Source organism: Diabrotica virgifera, chromosome 2, assembly GCF_917563875.1.
Source record: "Diabrotica virgifera virgifera chromosome 2, PGI_DIABVI_V3a".
NCBI classification, from domain to species: domain Eukaryota; kingdom Metazoa; phylum Arthropoda; class Insecta; order Coleoptera; family Chrysomelidae; genus Diabrotica; species Diabrotica virgifera.
In genome coordinates this window covers 166180094-166199196 of record NC_065444.1, presented here as the reverse complement: position 1 = coordinate 166199196, position 19103 = coordinate 166180094, and the positions used below count along the sequence as shown (strand labels likewise).

General features: G+C 34.6%; 3 protein-coding genes across 3 annotated transcripts; 1 reads left to right on the top strand and 2 right to left on the bottom strand.

Moving 5' to 3' along the window:
• Window positions 1–1293: 1293 nt before the first annotated feature.
• Window positions 1294–2550, bottom strand: LOC126880853 (uncharacterized). The gene has a single exon (XM_050644921.1). The coding sequence runs from the start codon at window positions 2548–2550 to the stop codon at window positions 1294–1296; it is 1257 nt and encodes a 418-aa protein (XP_050500878.1).
• Window positions 2551–9543: 6993 nt separating this feature from the next.
• On the top strand, window positions 9544–11091 carry LOC126880852 (matrix metalloproteinase-18-like). Its single transcript, XM_050644920.1, has one exon. The coding sequence runs from the start codon at window positions 9544–9546 to the stop codon at window positions 11089–11091; it is 1548 nt and encodes a 515-aa protein (XP_050500877.1).
• Window positions 11092–11930: 839 nt separating this feature from the next.
• Window positions 11931–15701, bottom strand: LOC126880851 (uncharacterized). The gene has a single exon (XM_050644919.1). It carries the CDS (start codon window positions 15699–15701, stop codon window positions 11931–11933), a length of 3771 nt encoding a protein of 1256 aa, XP_050500876.1.
• Between the last annotated feature and the right edge of the window lie 3402 nt (window positions 15702–19103).

Below are 19103 nucleotides of genomic sequence, written 5' to 3'. Positions count from 1 at the left end.
GACTAAGGCAAATTTAAAAAAAACATAAATAAAATTAATATATATTCATTCTTTACGTTAAACGTGCTTCATTTCATCAATGACTTCCATACAGTGCAGATTAGAAGAGTTGTACAAACAAATACAGAAATTAAAAGCGGATATACAGTGGTACGAAGATAGAATCACACTTGAAAAACGATTTGCCGAGTTTCATTTGTCTACAAGAAAACTACCAAAAACACAATACCCATTAAAAAGAATTCAACCAACCAGATGTCTCAACTAACGACATCGTTTATCATTCTCACAGCTATTGCTAACAATGTCCTTTATACAAACGTTCCAAACAATGTTAAGAACATAGCGATATGTTTTAACGATGTAAAAACTGATTGTAATCGAACTGAATGGACTCTAATGGATCATGAAGTGGTGAATTATGGTCAGCTTCCAGTATTTTTCAAAACGATACCAAAGTCGGGAGGATCATTCTACAAGATCAAGTTAATATCCCCAAATAACACTGAAAGTGATTCAAAATGGAGCAAAACTAATAATGATGATGACATCGTCCAATATGGTTCATCGATTATACTGTTAACAATAATATTAGTAATAAATGTATTTCTAGCGGCTAATATCATTATAAAATTTTTTGTAAGTCGCAAATGCGAATCATCTTGCATTAAAATAAATATTTAAAAAAGGAAGACAGTGTTTTTTTTAAATAAAACTAAAAACAATACTTTTAATCTTTTATTCAAAAAACCTAATTTACATAGGTAATATTTTTTCACAAAACCATTGGCGGAGGTGATCTACATTTCTCTCGGTGCAGGAAAATAGTCCAGTTGTGTGGCAAGGATTGGCATTCTGAATAAAGTTTCCAGTATCAAGGGGTGTATCATCAAATTTACAAACATCAATAATGGTGGGAAAAACTCCAAAAATGTGACATTTCTTTTGTAAAAATTCTACTTTTTGTTCTCCGCGAACGTAGATGTAATCAGCTGCATACAACAACTTAGATTCTAGTATTTCATTTATTTTTGAATATTCAACATCCCCATTGGAATACCGAAGACCGTGCAGGTGTCTCTCCAAGTAAGATACAGTCTTCTTATCTTTATTACTCAATGTAGCAAACGGTTGTGGAGACGTAAATATGTAATGGCATCGTTTATGGCCAATTTCAATGGTAAGCTCTTTGGGTACAAACCACCCATCTATGGTGAATCCTTGTATGTCAACTAATGCGATCCTCATGATGTTGCGATCAATACTGAAAGACATAGTTGTAGATTGTCCTATTTAAATTATATTTTTGACAACTTCAGTTAGTGGAAAGTATTCGAGTAGGCTGTCGTGAACAATTAAACAGTAAGCTCGAGTACCTGCTGGAAAACCTTCATCTGCTTCGATTTCCAACTTAACATCGACAGTTCCGGATCTAAATGATGTATCATCCTGCTTGGAACAGTCAAAAACAAACAAAGCATATCTTTTAAATGCAGAGTAATCTAAGATGGGATGTTTTGTTGGCGAACGAGCATAACTGGGAAAGAATTCAGTATAATTGTAGTGAGCTATAGCGTAATCATTTTTTGCGAAATCCAATTGCATTCTCTCGTTAGGCCAATAGTCACCATTAATAACCACTCGTACGCTGGACATTCTAATGTGATCGAATAGCGTCGGATCAGCGTGAATATCATCTCGTTTAGAAGTTTGAAAAGCTACAATAACGTAGCGTGGACGTTCAACAGCTGAAGTTGTCTTTACACTCCATATCTCTCGTCGAGATCCTGCCGTAAGTGAAGGTAGTTCATTGAGCTCCCATTTACGGAAAGGTATGGTTATCGGTGTATTATTCTTAATCGGAGTCATTAATTCGATTTTCACATCATCATTGGGAAAGACATGTTTGACCTTGAGTTCCATGCTGACGATGGTTAATGATACTGTTGTTACCGTCGTGGAACCAGTAGGTTCTTGGACAACAATGCAATCTTTATCATTACGCGCTCGAACAAAGCGAAACACTTGACGGCCATAGGTTAATTTAGTGTAATCGTTGAAAATGTTGAAAATATGTTTGATTGGAATCAGTAAACTAAAGGCGTCCCCTGATAAATGTGGATAATTCGGATAGTTCCATCCTGCAGTACTGAGAAATTTGGAATCTTCAGGTGTATAACACAACAAACTGCGAATAGTGCTGACTACACCTGGATCTCGAACTATTTCCATGTCATGTGAACTTTGGATGTAGGTACAAGTATCAAACAAGAAGGATCCAGCATTCGGTGCAAGAGAAACAGTTCCATTACCAGCTTTCTTGATACTTCCTTTAATTTCTAAAAGTGTGTCGTGTATCGCAAAAAATGCATCTGATTGATTTATGATAAACTCGACAACGTCACTATTATTAAATGACTTGATATAAGGTGTATATGTACGAAATTCTTCTTTTCTAATAGTATCGTCGAACCGGGGTTTTTGGTAATGATCGAAAATATGTGGTTCCTGCTGATGAACCTGACGTCGAATATAGTGACGTTTTGGCATTTTTCAGCCGTAATCCAATGGAAACAAGAAAAACTTTATTGTCAGCAGACACGTCACGTCCCATGCAGGATCCGTGTGAGACTAATGGATATGGATGTGTAGAGTTGTGTTTTATATCTAAACCCATCTATCGTTCCTTAAAATCCAAATGCAGAGTACTTTTCTCTCCTCTAAAGTTGACTGGTCTTAATTCTTGATCGACTACACTAACGGTAATTTTGGTAATTTCACGTATGCTGCTGCTTACTGGTATGTATATAGGGTTATGAGGACGTTCATCGATAGCAAACCCTGGATCAACACTAAGTGGAAAATGTAGAATAGTGTGCGCAGGTCTGTCCTCGTAGAAGGCTCCTTCGGTAATGTTGCATTCAAAAAGTAGACTAGATACTTTTATAATGTTTACAGGTTGATCTGAAGAATGCAGTTTACCTGGCGTCAATATTCTATTTGAGGAGAAACCCAATAATTTACCAAGACTATCATCTTTCTCGAAAGTAACGGTATGCTCTTGGCAGAAAATTTCACATTTAAGCGTATTGTTGTTCGGTCTTAAAGTGAACTCCTGAACTGAATTGTATTTAGTGTGTAATTCACTTCGAATGTACGCTTCGATATCGGTAATTTCATAACATCCGGATGGAATTTCGATATGACGCAACTTTTTACGATCATTTTGCTCATAGAAATAAAATTTTTCACCATCGATGTTTGGAATTGAATTAAATGTATGAAATCCCAACACTGCTACATAATACTGCTGAAGTGGATCAAGTACAAGAGGCACTTGAGGAGTAAACGAAAATTCGTTCGTAGTACTTGTCAAGGTTAACAATCGAGACATGACTAATACTTCATATAGGGTGTAGTAAGTTAAATATCAATATATTATGTTAAAAATTTCTTTATTTTTCTTATTATACTGTTACATGGTTTTGTCTTATTTACATTTTGCTCATAGATACCGCTCTCATAGACACCACACAATACACATGTAGATTTCATATTGCCGCAAACATCACCCCATTCATGTTTATTATGATCTTTCTTGCAAGGTAAATGATCTCCTAGTGCGAGACGAATATCTTGGGGTAGTTTATACCAAACACCGCTTGTTATATTTTCCATAAAAATGCATGTGGCACGCCTCAAGATGTCGTTAGATGGTTCCATTGTAGAGAAACTTTAAGCATAAATGTCCACAGTTAATTTGGTTATAAGTTTGGTATGCGTCGTTATTATAGAAAATTCGTCCACCACTCAAATATGATACTAGTTCCCGCGGTGGCTTCAAGCAACCATATGAATCAAAGTATTCTATGTTGTTATTTATCTTTCGGTAAGCTACCCAATGTGTACCAGGGTTCTTGGAAATATCAAGATTAATAATAGCACATTCGTGTTTACGGGGGGCTTGAGGTAAATTGTCCCGCATAAAAACTCCACGAAAATTTGAAATTTTTAATTGCTTAGCAAATTTATTCAAGTCCACATTGGTTAAAGGTCTATTAGGTAGCTTCAGCGGGAGTTTTTTGACTTCTTCAAGTATAATCCAAAGCCACCTTTAGCGTTTTTTCGTAGGTATAAACCTTTGCCTAGATGTTCCATTGCTTTATTATGACGTTTATCTTCTTCTAGTTTCTTTTGAGCATTCTTTGAGTCGATTACTGTCTTGGCAATGGCACTCGCACCTCCCGCTAAAGAGCCGAGAGCTGATAAGCCTGCAAAGATAGGGATTAAAGGTAAAATACCACCTGATTTTGGTTCAAATGGAATAATTCTTGGAACCCGCACATTTTTTTTCCCACCTACGTTTTTAACGGCCGTTCTAGCTGCTGCAAGTGCAAGTAGGGCTGATTTACGCAGATTTGGTGCTGGAGGAGTACGTTTCAATCTTCTGATAATTGGTTGCAGCACGTGTCGCTTAAATGAACTAACACCTTTACCACGTTTCACACCCATACCTAATTTTCGTTTAGCTTTCATCGCTGTAGTAGTTAACCAGGCAGTGGCTTTTTCACCCAAAGATGCGTCTTTTGCTTTAACTCGTTCCCACGCTTTATTTTCCAACACCCAATCTGCTTTATGTCGATCTTTTAAGGAATTACTTTGAGAGTATGCAATATCGTGATCTCTCGCAGCCTGATCTAATGGATTTATCCCAGGATCTCCTCGTGCTAGACGTTTCTGTAATTTAGTACCAGGTCCTAGATAGTGGTAGCCAGGAGCGTGCAATTCAAATGGTAGACTATTGATTATAGAATTTAAAACTCCTTCACCTTGGACAACCAACATTGAAATGAATCGTTTCACACAAAATTGCTTTTTATATAACCAAGTGCATAAAATTCATCTCGATCACAAGATGAAGGTTGTTCAACAAGACAAGACACTAGCAGTGGAAAACTTAGATTTTGTCGATAACGTGACAAGAACCAGTAAACATGGTGCATTGCTACCACATTCTTTTCGTGCTATCATATGCGGCCCAAGCGGATGTGGAAAGACTAATGCTATGTTGGCATTATTGTTTGACCCGAATGGCGCTAAATTTCAAAATGTTTACGTTTATTCAAAGTCGTTGTTTCAGCCCAAGTATCAATTTTTGAAGGAAGTGTTGGCATCTGTGAAGGAGGTGGGCTATTTCCCATATAAAGATAATGATGATGTAATAAGTCCTGGTAAAGCCAAACCAAATTCTGTATTCATATTTGATGATGTATCAACGGATCCGCAACAAACAATACGTGAATATTACTGTATGGGGAGACATAAAAATATCGATTGTGCATACCTATGTCAATCCTACAGTCGAGCAGGCAAACAACTCCTACGTGATAATGCTAACCTTATTGTATTGTTTAAACAGGATGAGCTCAATTTAAAACATGTCTTTGACGATCACGTCTCTCCTGACATGACATTTGAGCAATTTAAACAATTTTGTTCTGAATGTTGGAAGGACAAGTATGGTACATTTGTTATTGTTAAGGATTTTGATATTTCTAACGGACGCTATCGTAAAGGTTTCGACAAGTTTATAAAAGTTTAGACGTGACTGAGACACCTGCATTATATAAAAGCATGTTGGACAAACAAGTGCTTCTACGCAAGCGCAAAGTTGCGGAATTAGCTAGAGCTATTCGCAACAAGTATTTAGCTTTAAAACTAGGTAAATCGGAGGAGGATGAAACTTTGAAAAAAATGTTTAAACCCATAACCAATGTTCTAAAAACACCGCAATACAATGCTAACGTTAAAACTGAGTCAATTAAAAAAGAAGAACCAATGGAAAAAGAAGAAGAAATTAAAAAAGAAGATATCAGCACCATAAAAAATACATCATTTATCAGTGATGAAGAGGTATTTGAAAACAGCGATAAATCCGATGAAGAATACGAAGATAGCATAGAAACAAACCAATCGCAAGATAAGGTATCCGAACAAGAATTTCAAGATTACCTAGAAAAATACCATCATCTAATTCATCCTTATGTGAAAGACCATTGGCAGTATTCAGATAAAATAGATAGAGTATACGGTCCTACTCATGATCCCGTAACTTCCAAATGGAAACTTGGAAAAACTGTTATTGATTTCACCCATAATGGTTGGATTGTGGCGAAAGGAGACTATGCTGTTGGAACTCGCGGGCTATATGAATTAATATTTTACAAAGAACCTAATTATTACACTGAGGACGATATTAGGCGATATATTACATTGCTGGAATTAACCAATGCTCATAAAAAACTGAATGGTACACTAAAGGGAACCAAAACCTATAAGTGGAACGAAATTATTAAACCTAATCTTAATAAATCACTTCTTAAACCTGACCTGAATAAATCATTTCGTCGTAATACAGTATCTGGTAGGGAGGAGGTTGGCTCAGGAATACCGACACATTGGGAAGACAGCGATGATCATGTGCAATATGTGTATTGGGATGACCCAAACGAACTTTGTGAGCGCCTCAAATTGTTGATGGCTGAGCAAAAAGCAGGAAACACCGCATCCCTCAATAACGAAATTGTTGCCATTATCAACGAATTACGTGAAGCAGATATTATATATTAACGTTAGATCAGATTATTGTAGCATCATTTCCAATATGAATGTTGACAAGTTTGGTCGCCATCATTATCGTTCTAATGAACAAGCTGTTAAAAAGCTACGTGAAGGCTTAAAACAATCTATTTTGGATGTACAAAACCAAATACATGCAGTAAAGAAGGATATGCAACGGAATCCTCCTGTAGCTGATACAGATCTTTCCAACAAGAAATACGTAGATGGTCGCATTGTTCATGTCAAGTCTTTTGTAAGAAAAGAGTTTAATTTGTTACGCAAAGAATATAATGCAAAACATGTTCAACTTGAACAAAAAATCTCAGCCACCATAAGTAAAGTAGAAAGTGATTCTAATAAAAAAATTAATTTGTTGTTTGACGAGAACAAAGTGAATGCTGCAAAAATATCCGATTTGTCAAAACAAGTACACGAGTTTAGAAATGACCTAGATTTATTTAAACGTGAAATGAATAAGAACGTTACAGATGCTGCTCACCAAAGCGCACAAAATATGTTGAAATCGTTGGAAATGGAAAAAAAGATTAAAACAACGGATCTTAATTCACATGATTTAGAAAATCGTCTTAAGGTAGTAGAAGAATACGTCGAAAATAATAAAATTTTCTAAAGAGCCAATTGATGGACGAGTTGCATAAAACCTATTGTACAAAGAATATTGCGTTAGAACGTAAACAGTTTACGTAGAGTGAGGATGTCTGATGCAAAAAAGGTGAAAGGCAGAAAACATAATAAATTACTAAGCGAGTTACAGGTAAATCTACAAACCATAAATGATAATAGGATTCATGATCTTGAGCAATGGCAGAAAAGCATTCGATATGAATCAGATATGAGATCTTTACTAGATAGTAGAGTATCAGAGCTGTCAAAGACTGTGTATGAGTTGGATGAACGTTTATCTTCAGCAGTAAAAGAAATCCAAGATACACTTGCTATATTTAACACATATTTACACCCTTTACTCCAAAGAGTTAAAGCTTTAGAAAGTAGAAATGGCGTCGTCCATGGAAAAGGTCCAACTAGTTAACGAGCTACACAAACCTGCTCGAAAAAATTATCCAAGACGACGTACAATAGTCAAAGGCTTAGACGATTTATGGCAGATGGACTTGGCTGAAATGCGACCTCATTCTCATAACAATAGAAATTTTAAATTAATTTTAGTTGTTATTGATTGTTTTTCGAAATATCTGTGGACTCGTCCATTAAAGACAAAGACGGGTGAGGAGCTGACTCGAGCATTTTCGAATATCCTCGCACACAGTAAACGAACACCGAAAAATCTGCAGTCGGATCAGGGAACTGAATTTTACAATAACAAGTTTCAAAATTTAATGAAAAAACATAAAATAAATCACTACTCTGTTTTCACTACCATGAAAGCAGCCATGGCTGAACGCGTCATTAGAACGTTGAAATCCAAACTTTACAAGTATTTCAGCTTACACGGTACTTACAAGTGGATTGACATATTGCCCACAGTTACGGCTGAATACAACAATACAAAGCATTCAAAAACGGGGTACAAACCATCACAAGTGAACAAAACCAATGAAAAGGAGATTTTAAAAAACAAGTTTACGCATTTAAAAATCGCAGGCCCCCGAAAATTTAAAGTTGGTGACATTGTACGCATCAGCAAAACCAAAATGTTATTTGACAAAGGATACGTTCCAAGTTGGACGACAGAATTATTCAAAGTTACCAAAATCAATATTACCAATCCTGCAACGTACATGCTCGAAGACATGCAAGGTGCACCGATTAAAGGAGCCTTTTACGATGAAGAGTTACAGAAAACAGCCAATCCTGATATTTACTTGGTTGAAAAAGTTTTACGTCGTAAAGATAAAAAAATGTACGTCAAATGGCTTGGCCTTGATGCAAAACATAATAGTTGGATTGATAATGAGGCTGTCATCTAAAAGGTGGGGGAACAAAAGTATGCAACAGTGAGGAGAAACACGTTTTTCGATCTCAGTTTGTTGCAGTCAGTGCGCTAGTAAAAATGTATTCTCAAGATACTGGATACTCAAGCGGCAGCGAGTATGATGTCACCCTTTCGCAATCATCCGAAACATCAACCGTATGTGAAGACTACGATCAAGATCTTGAAGATCTTCTAGAAAAGTACGAAGAAGCAGCCAAGAACGAGACCCATTACCTGCTGTACACTCAATTTGTAAATGGATCATACCAACTTGGATGTGGTCTAAGTCCAGCTAGAACATACACTCCTGCTGTAATTATGTGGAAATCACCATGGCAGAAAATATCTTTCAGTACCTATGAATGGGAACAATTAATTACCCAACTCAACGAGAATAGTTTTTTCTATGAGAACGTGAACTTTCCTGATCCTGTTGAAATTCAGTGCGGTGACTATTGCAGAATTCGACAAATAATCTACGACAACATGAAATTCCTTGAAATAACCAAGCACGACATTAACTTTTGTCTCTCAGAACTGCAAGTGAACACCCTTTTGGAAGCAAATAGTGAACTTTTAACACCATATCTGACAATGCTAGAGACTGTTGAATTTCAAAATTTTTATTATAACACGCTTAATATTGTTCGCGATAGTTTTAATAATGAAAATTATACGTTTTCAGGCGCCATTCAAAAATTGTATGCATTTACACAGGAAGGATATACTTTACAACATGTAGCGTTAGGGCAACTTATATTTTTCTGTAAACATAGGATCGCTAATGATCTTGAAAGAATTTAATAAAGCTTGTAAAAATATATATATCTGTTTTTTTATTTTATGAAACTAAAGAAATTAAAAGAGGAGTATTTTTGCTGCACACACCGCAATCATATAAGACCAAGGCTGGTGGGGTTTACTTATATTACAGTGATGTTTTCTTATTTGACTCAGTATCATTCGAGATGCATATCAATAAAGTTGTTCTGCTCATCGCAACTAGCATAAGTTTTTGCCTATGTGGAAATTTTACTGAGACAAATGCAGTGTCATGGCTAGAACAATATGGTTACATCACCACAAGTGAAACTGCCAACACTGATATTACTGACACACTAGAACAGTTTCAAGAAAGATATAATTTACCGGTGGATGGGCAATTAAATAAAGAAACGATGGAGTTAATGCAGAAACCACGATGTACCCAAGGAGACAATGCTTACGCTGTAAAATCAGCATGGAAAAAATTTGATATAAAATGGTATTTTCCTCAAGCAATCCCTGAAGCCTTGACAGTCACTAAAAGAGTATTTGAAATATGGGAAGAAGCATCAAAATTTAAGTTTACTTATCTGAGAATCCCAAATCCAAAACCGGATATAACTATAACAGTAGTTCCAAAACAGCACTATTTTCGATACAATTGTCAGGGTAACGACGAATGTCCTTTTAAATTTACAAATGGTGTATTAGCACATTCTTATTTTCCACCTACATCTGGGTGCATAGAAATTCATATGAATAGCAATCTAACGTGGGATTTCAGTTTGAATTCTACAGTAGAAGGTCGAACAAATTTCTTTGCAGTCCTTCTCCATGAAGTTGGTCACGCTTTAGGTTTAGCACACAGTAGCGATAAGAAGGCCGTAATGTATCCCTTTTATGAAACCTTTCCTTCCCACATAACTGATGATGATAAAAGGGGCTTAGAAAAGTTATATGGACCTAAAAGTAAATCCGCATCTATTCCAACTCGACCTGGTGTTACTAGGAGTAGTGTACCAACTTTAAAGACAACCACAACAGAAAGATCTAGGAGTACGACAACCACAGCAGCTAGGACTAATAAATCAAAGCAAAATATAATAACGAATGTATGTGAATTGGAATATCCAGATTTAATATTTTTAGCATACGCTCCATCATTTCCAACATACCGAATGTATATAGTAAGTAAGGATCTGGTATGGAAATACGACTTAAATAATGAAAAGATCCCTACCAATGCTGAACAATTTATAAGATATTTTCCAAGGGGAATTACGAACGTGACACATGTTTTTCAAAGCACCAATGGAGATTTGATTGGTGTAAGCAGAAATCGTATATATGCTGCAGCATTTCCTAGCTTAAGAATTCATACAGATAACATGGTACCTGAAGTAAATAACGCAAGAAGTATTAACGGTTTATTTCAAACAAATTCAGGAAAAAAATTTGTTTGTTTTGATGGCTCATTTATTGAATTTAATGATAAAGACATTATCTCTAGAGGACGCATAAGTGATGTTTTTCCAGGAATACCAAATGATATTACATCAGCATTTAATTACATTGATGGACATATATATTTCTTAAAGCAAAACATTTATTACAAGTTTAATGAATTTACAAGAAGTGTTGTTGAAAAAGGTACTTTTAACTGGAATATGTTAGGTTTCCCTTGTCCTGATAATGGATTAATAAAACAACTGATATCCTTATTATCCAAAGTAAATATATTCTTTGAATGATTAATGTCTAAATGAAAATTTTTATTGGAAAAATGTAAATGAAAATAAAGAATATTTTATAATAAAGTCTTTTTATTTACATATATTTTTAATATACATTTACAGAACTATTACAGAATTTATATTTAATATATACAGATATAAACTAGGATAAGGATGAACAATTTTTAAATATTTTTTAATTTGTTTGTCGAAATAAAAGTTAATTATTTTCAAAAGAGTCAATACCACTATCTATATCGGAATCATCAAATCGGGTATATGTTGGCATTTCATGCAAGTGACGAGTACACGACGCATCGTCTTTTAATTCAAATAATACTCTTTTAAAGCAGCTATGACACCAATACTTTTTTTCTTGGTATACATCCTCAATTATATCATGAGCATCGTACATCTCGTGAGAATGATCATAGCTAACAAATATATATTTGTTTAAAGTTATGTGTGTATATTTAAATTTAGAAAAACATACTTTGCAGACGTTAAGACGATATTGTTGTAGCCAATATCCACTTGACCATAGACAATAACTAGAATAGTCTTCGAAAACATAATCCCAATCTGATCTCCCTAATATAGTGTTAATTAAATGTTGGTCTATTTCTTTGGAACATGTAATAAATTGAATTCCTTTATATGAAGGTTCAAGATCCTTTTCGGCTCGTTTTAACATAGCACGCCATTTAAATGAAGGAAATTTTTTGACAATCATCTTGGTTAACTTCCATGGTAGGGGGGATTGCTCCATGAAATCTGCTGCCGATATAATTGTATTGCAAATTTTTCTAACAGCTAATGTTGTTAACGTTGGAGGGTTCATCTATAACAAAACAACCCTATTCTAAAATTCTGTAGTGACCCCACGGGAGTGTATCAAAACTGTTTGGAATTAAATAGCGTTTATCATCATGCGGACTTAAACCAATTTTACTTTGTTCGACAGAATAGACGTTATGTGCATACGATCTAATACAGCGTTGTGTAGCTGTTTTTTCTTTAAAACTTTTCAAACATTCAACATAATCCTCAAATTTTATTTTATTTTTAACAACATTATATTTAACTCCTTTAGATTTTTTAACGATCTTCCCACCCTGCACCTTGTAACTATACATTTTACTTCGAAGCCCCACAAAATGTGTCATAATTTTACCGTTGTTTTCATCTTTCATTAGACCCGGCACCTTTTTGTTTTTTTGCGGTATTTTATATATGTTATTTTTAGAATAATCTGAAGTATCAAATTTACTAGAGTCAGCTTTAATTACCTCCTCATATACATCCTCGCACTGCAACTCGTAGACAAAACTATCGGTGTCCATGTACATAAGCTTACACCTATCTGCTCCCATTTTTGGTAACATATAGGTGTAATGAAAATCATACATGACTGTCTTAGAGAGGTCTAGAATCGCCTGCCCTACATATAGAGGTTTATTAAACGTTATTTCAAGCTTTTTTAATTCGATAACCACTAGATTTTCGTCTAAAATTGTACAACTATGGAATCTAAAACTCGAAATTAAATTTGCGGCGCCATAGCGACCACCCCAAGATTTCGCGATTTTACAAATACGGTGTTTTTTTAAGTTCTCCATAGTTTTTCCGAACACAGCGTTGTTCATTAATTTATACAAATTTTTTTCGAAATCTGTCTGAGCTGCAGCCCTATTTCGAGTATTTAGCTCGATGTAGGGCTTCAACCAGGCTGCCTGTTTAAATTGTAAAATGTTATGAATTTTCGTTAACTTTAGTCCATTAGCTAGCATTTGTTTTAAATTTTTATAGTGAACAGTATATTCTTTTTTATCGTGAAGTGTTGTCATTAATTTCGGTAATTTTACCCCGCCTCTGGGTGGTACGCTGCGTTCGGCTGCAAACGGAAAATCTTTATGTTTATCATGCAATTCTTGTGGGTATGATAGATCAACTTGTAAGATATACCCTACGTCAGAGTTATCGGCTATTGATGTCACATCAAACGATGTTACATCATCCAACCATTTAAATCCTCCGTAGGGTAAGAGCTGCTCCATTGCAAAACCATACAAATTGTTAACATCCAGGTACATAAGGTATTTGGACGGTTTTTTAGGATCGTAATCAGACATATATTTATTGTTAGCTTCAGAAAATCGGTTGCTACATACGGATATTCCACCTCTTATGGCGTTCTCGTAAAACAGCACCATGTCTGGATCCTTTAGTAGTTCTAACCTACATCCTGTATACTTGAGCATACAGTCCCACGTATATCCGGGCATTGTATAGTACCACGCAGGATCCAGGCCATAGGTGGAAAAACATTTTTTGCGTAATTGTTCGAAAACGTCCGCAAGAAGCAGAATATCTGTTTTTAAATACAAATCGGAATATTCCCCTATATTTTGAATGTTAAATTGATGCCAAACAGATTGCGCATGAGCGTACTTCTCATCACTTATATTCTCATCATTTAATTTATTATAAAAATTTTCAATTGGAGGTAAAGAAGTTTCATCTAGTTTCGACAAACTATCTATGTAATCATAGCAAAAAACTCCTTTACGCGTTAACAAATTAAATTTCTCATTTTCTAAACCTTGAAATTCCCTCCTTAAAATTTTCTTTTCTGAATCGGCTAAAATTGAAGCTAATTCATCAAGAGAAGCCCCCATAAATCGAAAAGAGTCTATAAATCGTAATTTAATGTTATTTTTATCTGAATGCAGCGTAAAGGAGATGTATTTATCTTTGTTAATGGGAAGAACACTCAAGTAACCTTTTTTGCATAAATGTGAAATCATAAAATGACCGTCATATCCGGACAAATTATGAAAAACGATGGGAACTACAAACAATTTTCTGAAGTTAAGATTGCATGCTTGGTGTGCGAATCCCCTAAATGCCCCATTGAAATGGTCGTGGTCTTTAACAATAATGCCTTTGTCTGAAAAATGTTTACTACAAATGTGACAAGATGTCGCTGTACTTGCATTTGGTTTTTCAATCATAGGCACTATTGTTTTTAGTTTCGAAGCAACACAATTAGAAACGTCAACCATACGATCTGCAAACCAATCCATACAATCTGCACCTCGATAACTATCAAAATAAGAAAGACTATCATCATAACAACATTTTACATAGTAGCCTGCGCTGTACGGAACATGTTTTTGATATTTTAAAGTTTTAGTTAAATTTACGTTGCTTTGGTTATAATTTTCTAATTGACACTCAAAATCTGCATAAACGACAAAAGGAGTAGTTTGCTGGTATGTAAAGTTTTTAAATTCGACGTGGCTTTCTTTTGGAATGTTAATCTTATGTTTATTAAATTTAGAACACACTTTTTCATGCTCAACAAATTTATTTTGCTGATGAAAATAATTCATACATCTATCGCAAATAAATTTTTTGTGGCCGTTCTTATTTGTTTGCCTACTAACAAGATACGACAAATTTTTAATCCAACAATAGTGGTATTTAATCTCTTCGTTACAATCATTTTCTTCAGTTGGTGGAGCATCATAATCATTTAAGCGAGGATAATAATGACTTTGAATTAAAAGTAAATTAACGTGTGTGTCCCGTTTATTTTCCGTCAATCTGGCTGGTACTACTGTGTAAAACGATGCTTTCTCTGTTTTAATTAATTCTAGAGCGTAAACATTGACTGAAATGTTATTTAATTTTTCAAATTTTGAAATTTGCGATAATGGCATAGGACTATCTAAATTCTCTGTTTGTAAAACTTCCGTAAAATATGGATATGAGGAGGTTCTTTGTGGTTTACTTTTATGTCTAGGAGCCCGAAGAGCGCTTACGATAGCCCAGTAAAAGCAGTTCTGATCTGTATTTTTTACATTAATACAAGCTTTCTTTTTTAAAATTGGTTCTGGGAGTCTAATGTAAGATGAACCGTTCCCAAGTTGAAATTTATTGATATTAACAGCCAAAGAAATAATTTTATTTAATGCAAACCCCGAATCTTTTTCGGCAAATTCCGATAATTCGTTTAAAAGTTTATCTACTACATTTTCCTTGAACCATTCGTATATTTGAGTTGATAAATCAATAATATAATTTTTAGTATTAAAATATTTAATCTCTACAATTTCATTATCTCCTGATTTTCTAATAAACTCCCCACAAAATGCTGTATTTACTTTAAGTGCAGAGTGAGTTTTTAAAATTTTACCGATTTTATTTTTAAAAACAACTACGCAATCTCCTAAAAATTGATTCAAATCCTTATGTCGTAAATTAGCTATAATTCCGGTTTTGATTCTACTTTGAAAACTTGATTGTACATTTTCCCATTTAACCCTCTGCCCCAACTTTAGGTGAAGACCTGCCCCGATATGTCTATTTAAAATTAGCTTTCTGAAATGTTTAAAATGACCCATATTTGTTTCTATTTTTCTACAAGTCCCTACAGATAATTTATTCTGTTTTCTACTACGAATTATCCTTTTACATAATCTAATTTGTTTTTGTAATCTATTTAACCACACTTCCGCATCACTGATTGTAAAATTATCAAATAAAATTTTTCGTAACTTTCTAATTGCTAGTACAACACCGTCCGTTTGTTTAATGATATTATCAATATTATTCGAAGACATTTTATTAAAAAATTTTTTTTATGACAAACAAATATAAAAAATACTAAAAATCGCTCACCCTTTTAATTTTCTAATGTTCTATTATTTCGAACGAGGCGGCTGGTTGTGCTTTCTTTGTAGTGACGTGTCCTTTAAAGACCAGGCTGTATTTACCCTCTTCAAAATATTTGAGGTATGGCCTGTATACTTCTGTGACCCGTGGCGGCAGGAATGTTACCTCCTCCTTTTCCAATTCTAGCAGGATTGAATTGCCGAATTGGGAGTTCACTTCTTTGGCCGCCAGTATTTTGTGCGGCACACCAATGGGTAGGCTGCTAAGCTTTCTGATTTGGCCCCTCTCTGCAATAACAGTAGCCTTATTTAATTTTGATAGGTCCATCTATAATAAATAAAAACGTATTTGAAGCGTAAATCCAATAGCAACAAAACATTTTTAATTTAAGAACATTTTATATTGACCTCCATTTAGCGAACTGTATATATTTCGAAAATTAAATTAAAACTATTAGGAATAACAGCAAGTGGAAAAATCACAATATGTGTATATATTTTTACGAATAAAAACGAATTCTACGAAAATAGAAAATAAATAATATATGACTGGTACTTCAATTTTTATTGATTTGCATACACAACTGTATATTAAATTCCAACCAACACTATTGGTATAAGATAATAGCAAAAACGAAAAATCAAAAAAAATATTACAATAGAGAATATATCATTTTTATCGAAATAGTGTGTATACTTCATGAAAATAGAGAAATAATATGTATACTGTACGAATAAAAGAAATAAGAAGAAAATCGAGAAAATTAAGTGTACTTATACAATAGAGAATAGATATAGCGAGTCAAACTGAAATTTCTATCTAAGTAGGTACACTAAAATAGCATTTTTATCGAAATAGTGTGTATACTGCATGAAAATAGAGAAATGATATGAATACTGTACGAATAAAACAAAGAAGACGAAAATCGAGAAAATTATATGTACTCATACAAAGAATGCAAAAAAATAAAAAAAGTGTGTATACTTCATGAAAATAGAGAAATAATATGTATACTGTACGAATAAAATAAATAAGACGAAAATCGAGAAAATTATGTGTACTTATACAAAGAATGCAAAAACAAAAACAATTTATGAGCAAGTTAAAAAAATATATTACAATAGAGAATAGATATAGCGAGTCAAACGGAAATTTCTATCTATCTAAGTAGGTAGACTAAAATAGTGTGTATACTGCATGAAAATAGAGAAATAATATGAATACTGTACGAATAAAACAAAGAAGACGAAAATCGAGAAAATTATGTGTACTCATACAAAGAATGCAAAAAAACAAAAAAAACAATTTATGCACAAGTTAAAAAACAAAATCATAAAGAGAAAAACTTACCTCGGTGTATTAGAGTCACTACACAAACGTTACTGCTAAGCACAATGAGTGCAATACCCATGTGCATCCTATTTTATATTGTAGCTTCATTGACGTCACATGCATCTATAATTACACATTCTCCAGTTTATTCTTGAAAGTCATGTTGGTTCTTGAATAATTATGTCATGCTACATACTTAGTACAGTAACAATGCGGTAACGGAAATTCCAATTGCATGTGAAATGCAGTCGATGTTAATAATTATAGATAAAAATGGAATTCGCGAAAATAATGTGTTAATAACAGTAATTTTCATTTGCATATAAATTATATATTCAACCTTGGAAAATACCCGTTCTGCATGCGTTGAGGTATTTTGAATATAATTTTTAGTAATAAATAAATTCATCGTTTGTCTTATAGATACTAATGGGGACTCCCTCGGAAAAATGGGACTCCCTCGGACAATCCTATTTTGCATGCGTTGAGGTATATTTGAATAAAATTTTTAGTAATAAATAAATAAATGCATCGTTTCTCTGTAAATTGCAAATAATTTTTATATCTAGTAGGTACTTGTAGAGGATCATATTCTCAGCAGAAATATTTTTAATTTTTTAATATATCACCCATAATACACCTTTAATAGCTTCTACTACTTCTAACTATACTCTTCATGTGTGTGTGTAAATTACTTTGGATAAAAAATGGCGAACGATATCTGAAACACAATGGTAAATAACATTATAAACGAAAGGTATATTTGCAAAAAGAAGAAGATTTGACACACTGTGAAAAAGAAGATTTGACAGTGGCAACTGCGACAAGATTTGACAGTTGCGGAAAAGAAGATTTTTGGTAGCTACATAATTTATAAAATATTATGGAACAATGGTGGGTGACTAGGACTACTAGTGACGTCTAGCGGATAAAAGTTGAACTATAAGTCAGTAGATTCCTTCGACGACACGTCGGACATGCGTCAAAAATATTATGGAACAATGGCGGCTGATTAGTGACTACTAGTGACGTCTAGAGGATAAAAGTTGAACTATAAGTTAGTAGATTCCTTCCACGGAGCGTCGGGGCGTGTCACATCATCTGTCTCTCTCCCACACATTGATAAAACGCTCTCTCTCTAACACATTGATTTCCCTATGTGGCACCATTTCGGCATTACTTATCTACTGAGCTCCACCCGCTGAAGGTGCTGCGCTGGAACATCAGCCGGCGCTCACTCAAGCGGGACGACCGAGGCAGCGCATGAAATGGACTGTGTCCATTAACGAAAGCATTTTGCGCTCCTATTATAAGGTGACAAACTTCGGTCAAGAAACGATCGGCTACAGACAACAGCTGTATGCCGAATTTTGCAGGGAGTACCCAGATATTCAAGTATCGGAGCAAAGAGTATCAGATCAATACCGGGTAATCATAAGAAACAACCTTATCCCAGAGGCTAGACGCAATACGATCAAAAGCGAAGTCGAACGGGAGATTAGCAACCAAGGGCTAGTTTTAGATCAAGTCCCTAATGAAATCATTGATGAGCAGATCCCTGAGATTCCCATACCAGAAACTCAACCTGACAATACACAGCAGGAAAACAACGAGTTGCGCGATAGTCTAGCAAACGAAATGGCGCGTGCCGTACAAGAGTTTAATGGAACAAATCCACTTAGCAGACCACCGCTACCACGAATAAACTCTTGTAAGAAACTAGGTGCGCTGTTACAAATTGTGAACACTGAAGTCCTACCCAATTATGTCGTAGAAGCCCACACATTGGAATATCTGCATATGCTAATCTACTGTGCAGCAACAGCAATTGCTAATGTAATGGGCGTTAAGATCAGAACACGACGGGGTACTAATAACGGAAGGACTGGTAACAGAACTGCACCCTGGGAAAAAAGACTTCTCGGAAAAATTGAATTACTGCGTAGGGATATTGGTCAAGTTACAGAATATGTAAGAGGTGTAACAAGTAGAAAGGTCATTAAGAGAGCTGAAGAAAT

Coding starts and splice junctions, on each gene's coding strand:
- LOC126880852 (XM_050644920.1), top strand. CDS start 9,544: ATGCATATCAATAAAGTTGTTCTGCTCATCGCAACTAGCATAAGTTTT.
- LOC126880851 (XM_050644919.1), bottom strand. CDS start 15,701: ATGTCTTCGAATAATATTGATAATATCATTAAACAAACGGACGGTGTT.
- LOC126880853 (XM_050644921.1), bottom strand. CDS start 2,550: ATGCCAAAACGTCACTATATTCGACGTCAGGTTCATCAGCAGGAACCA.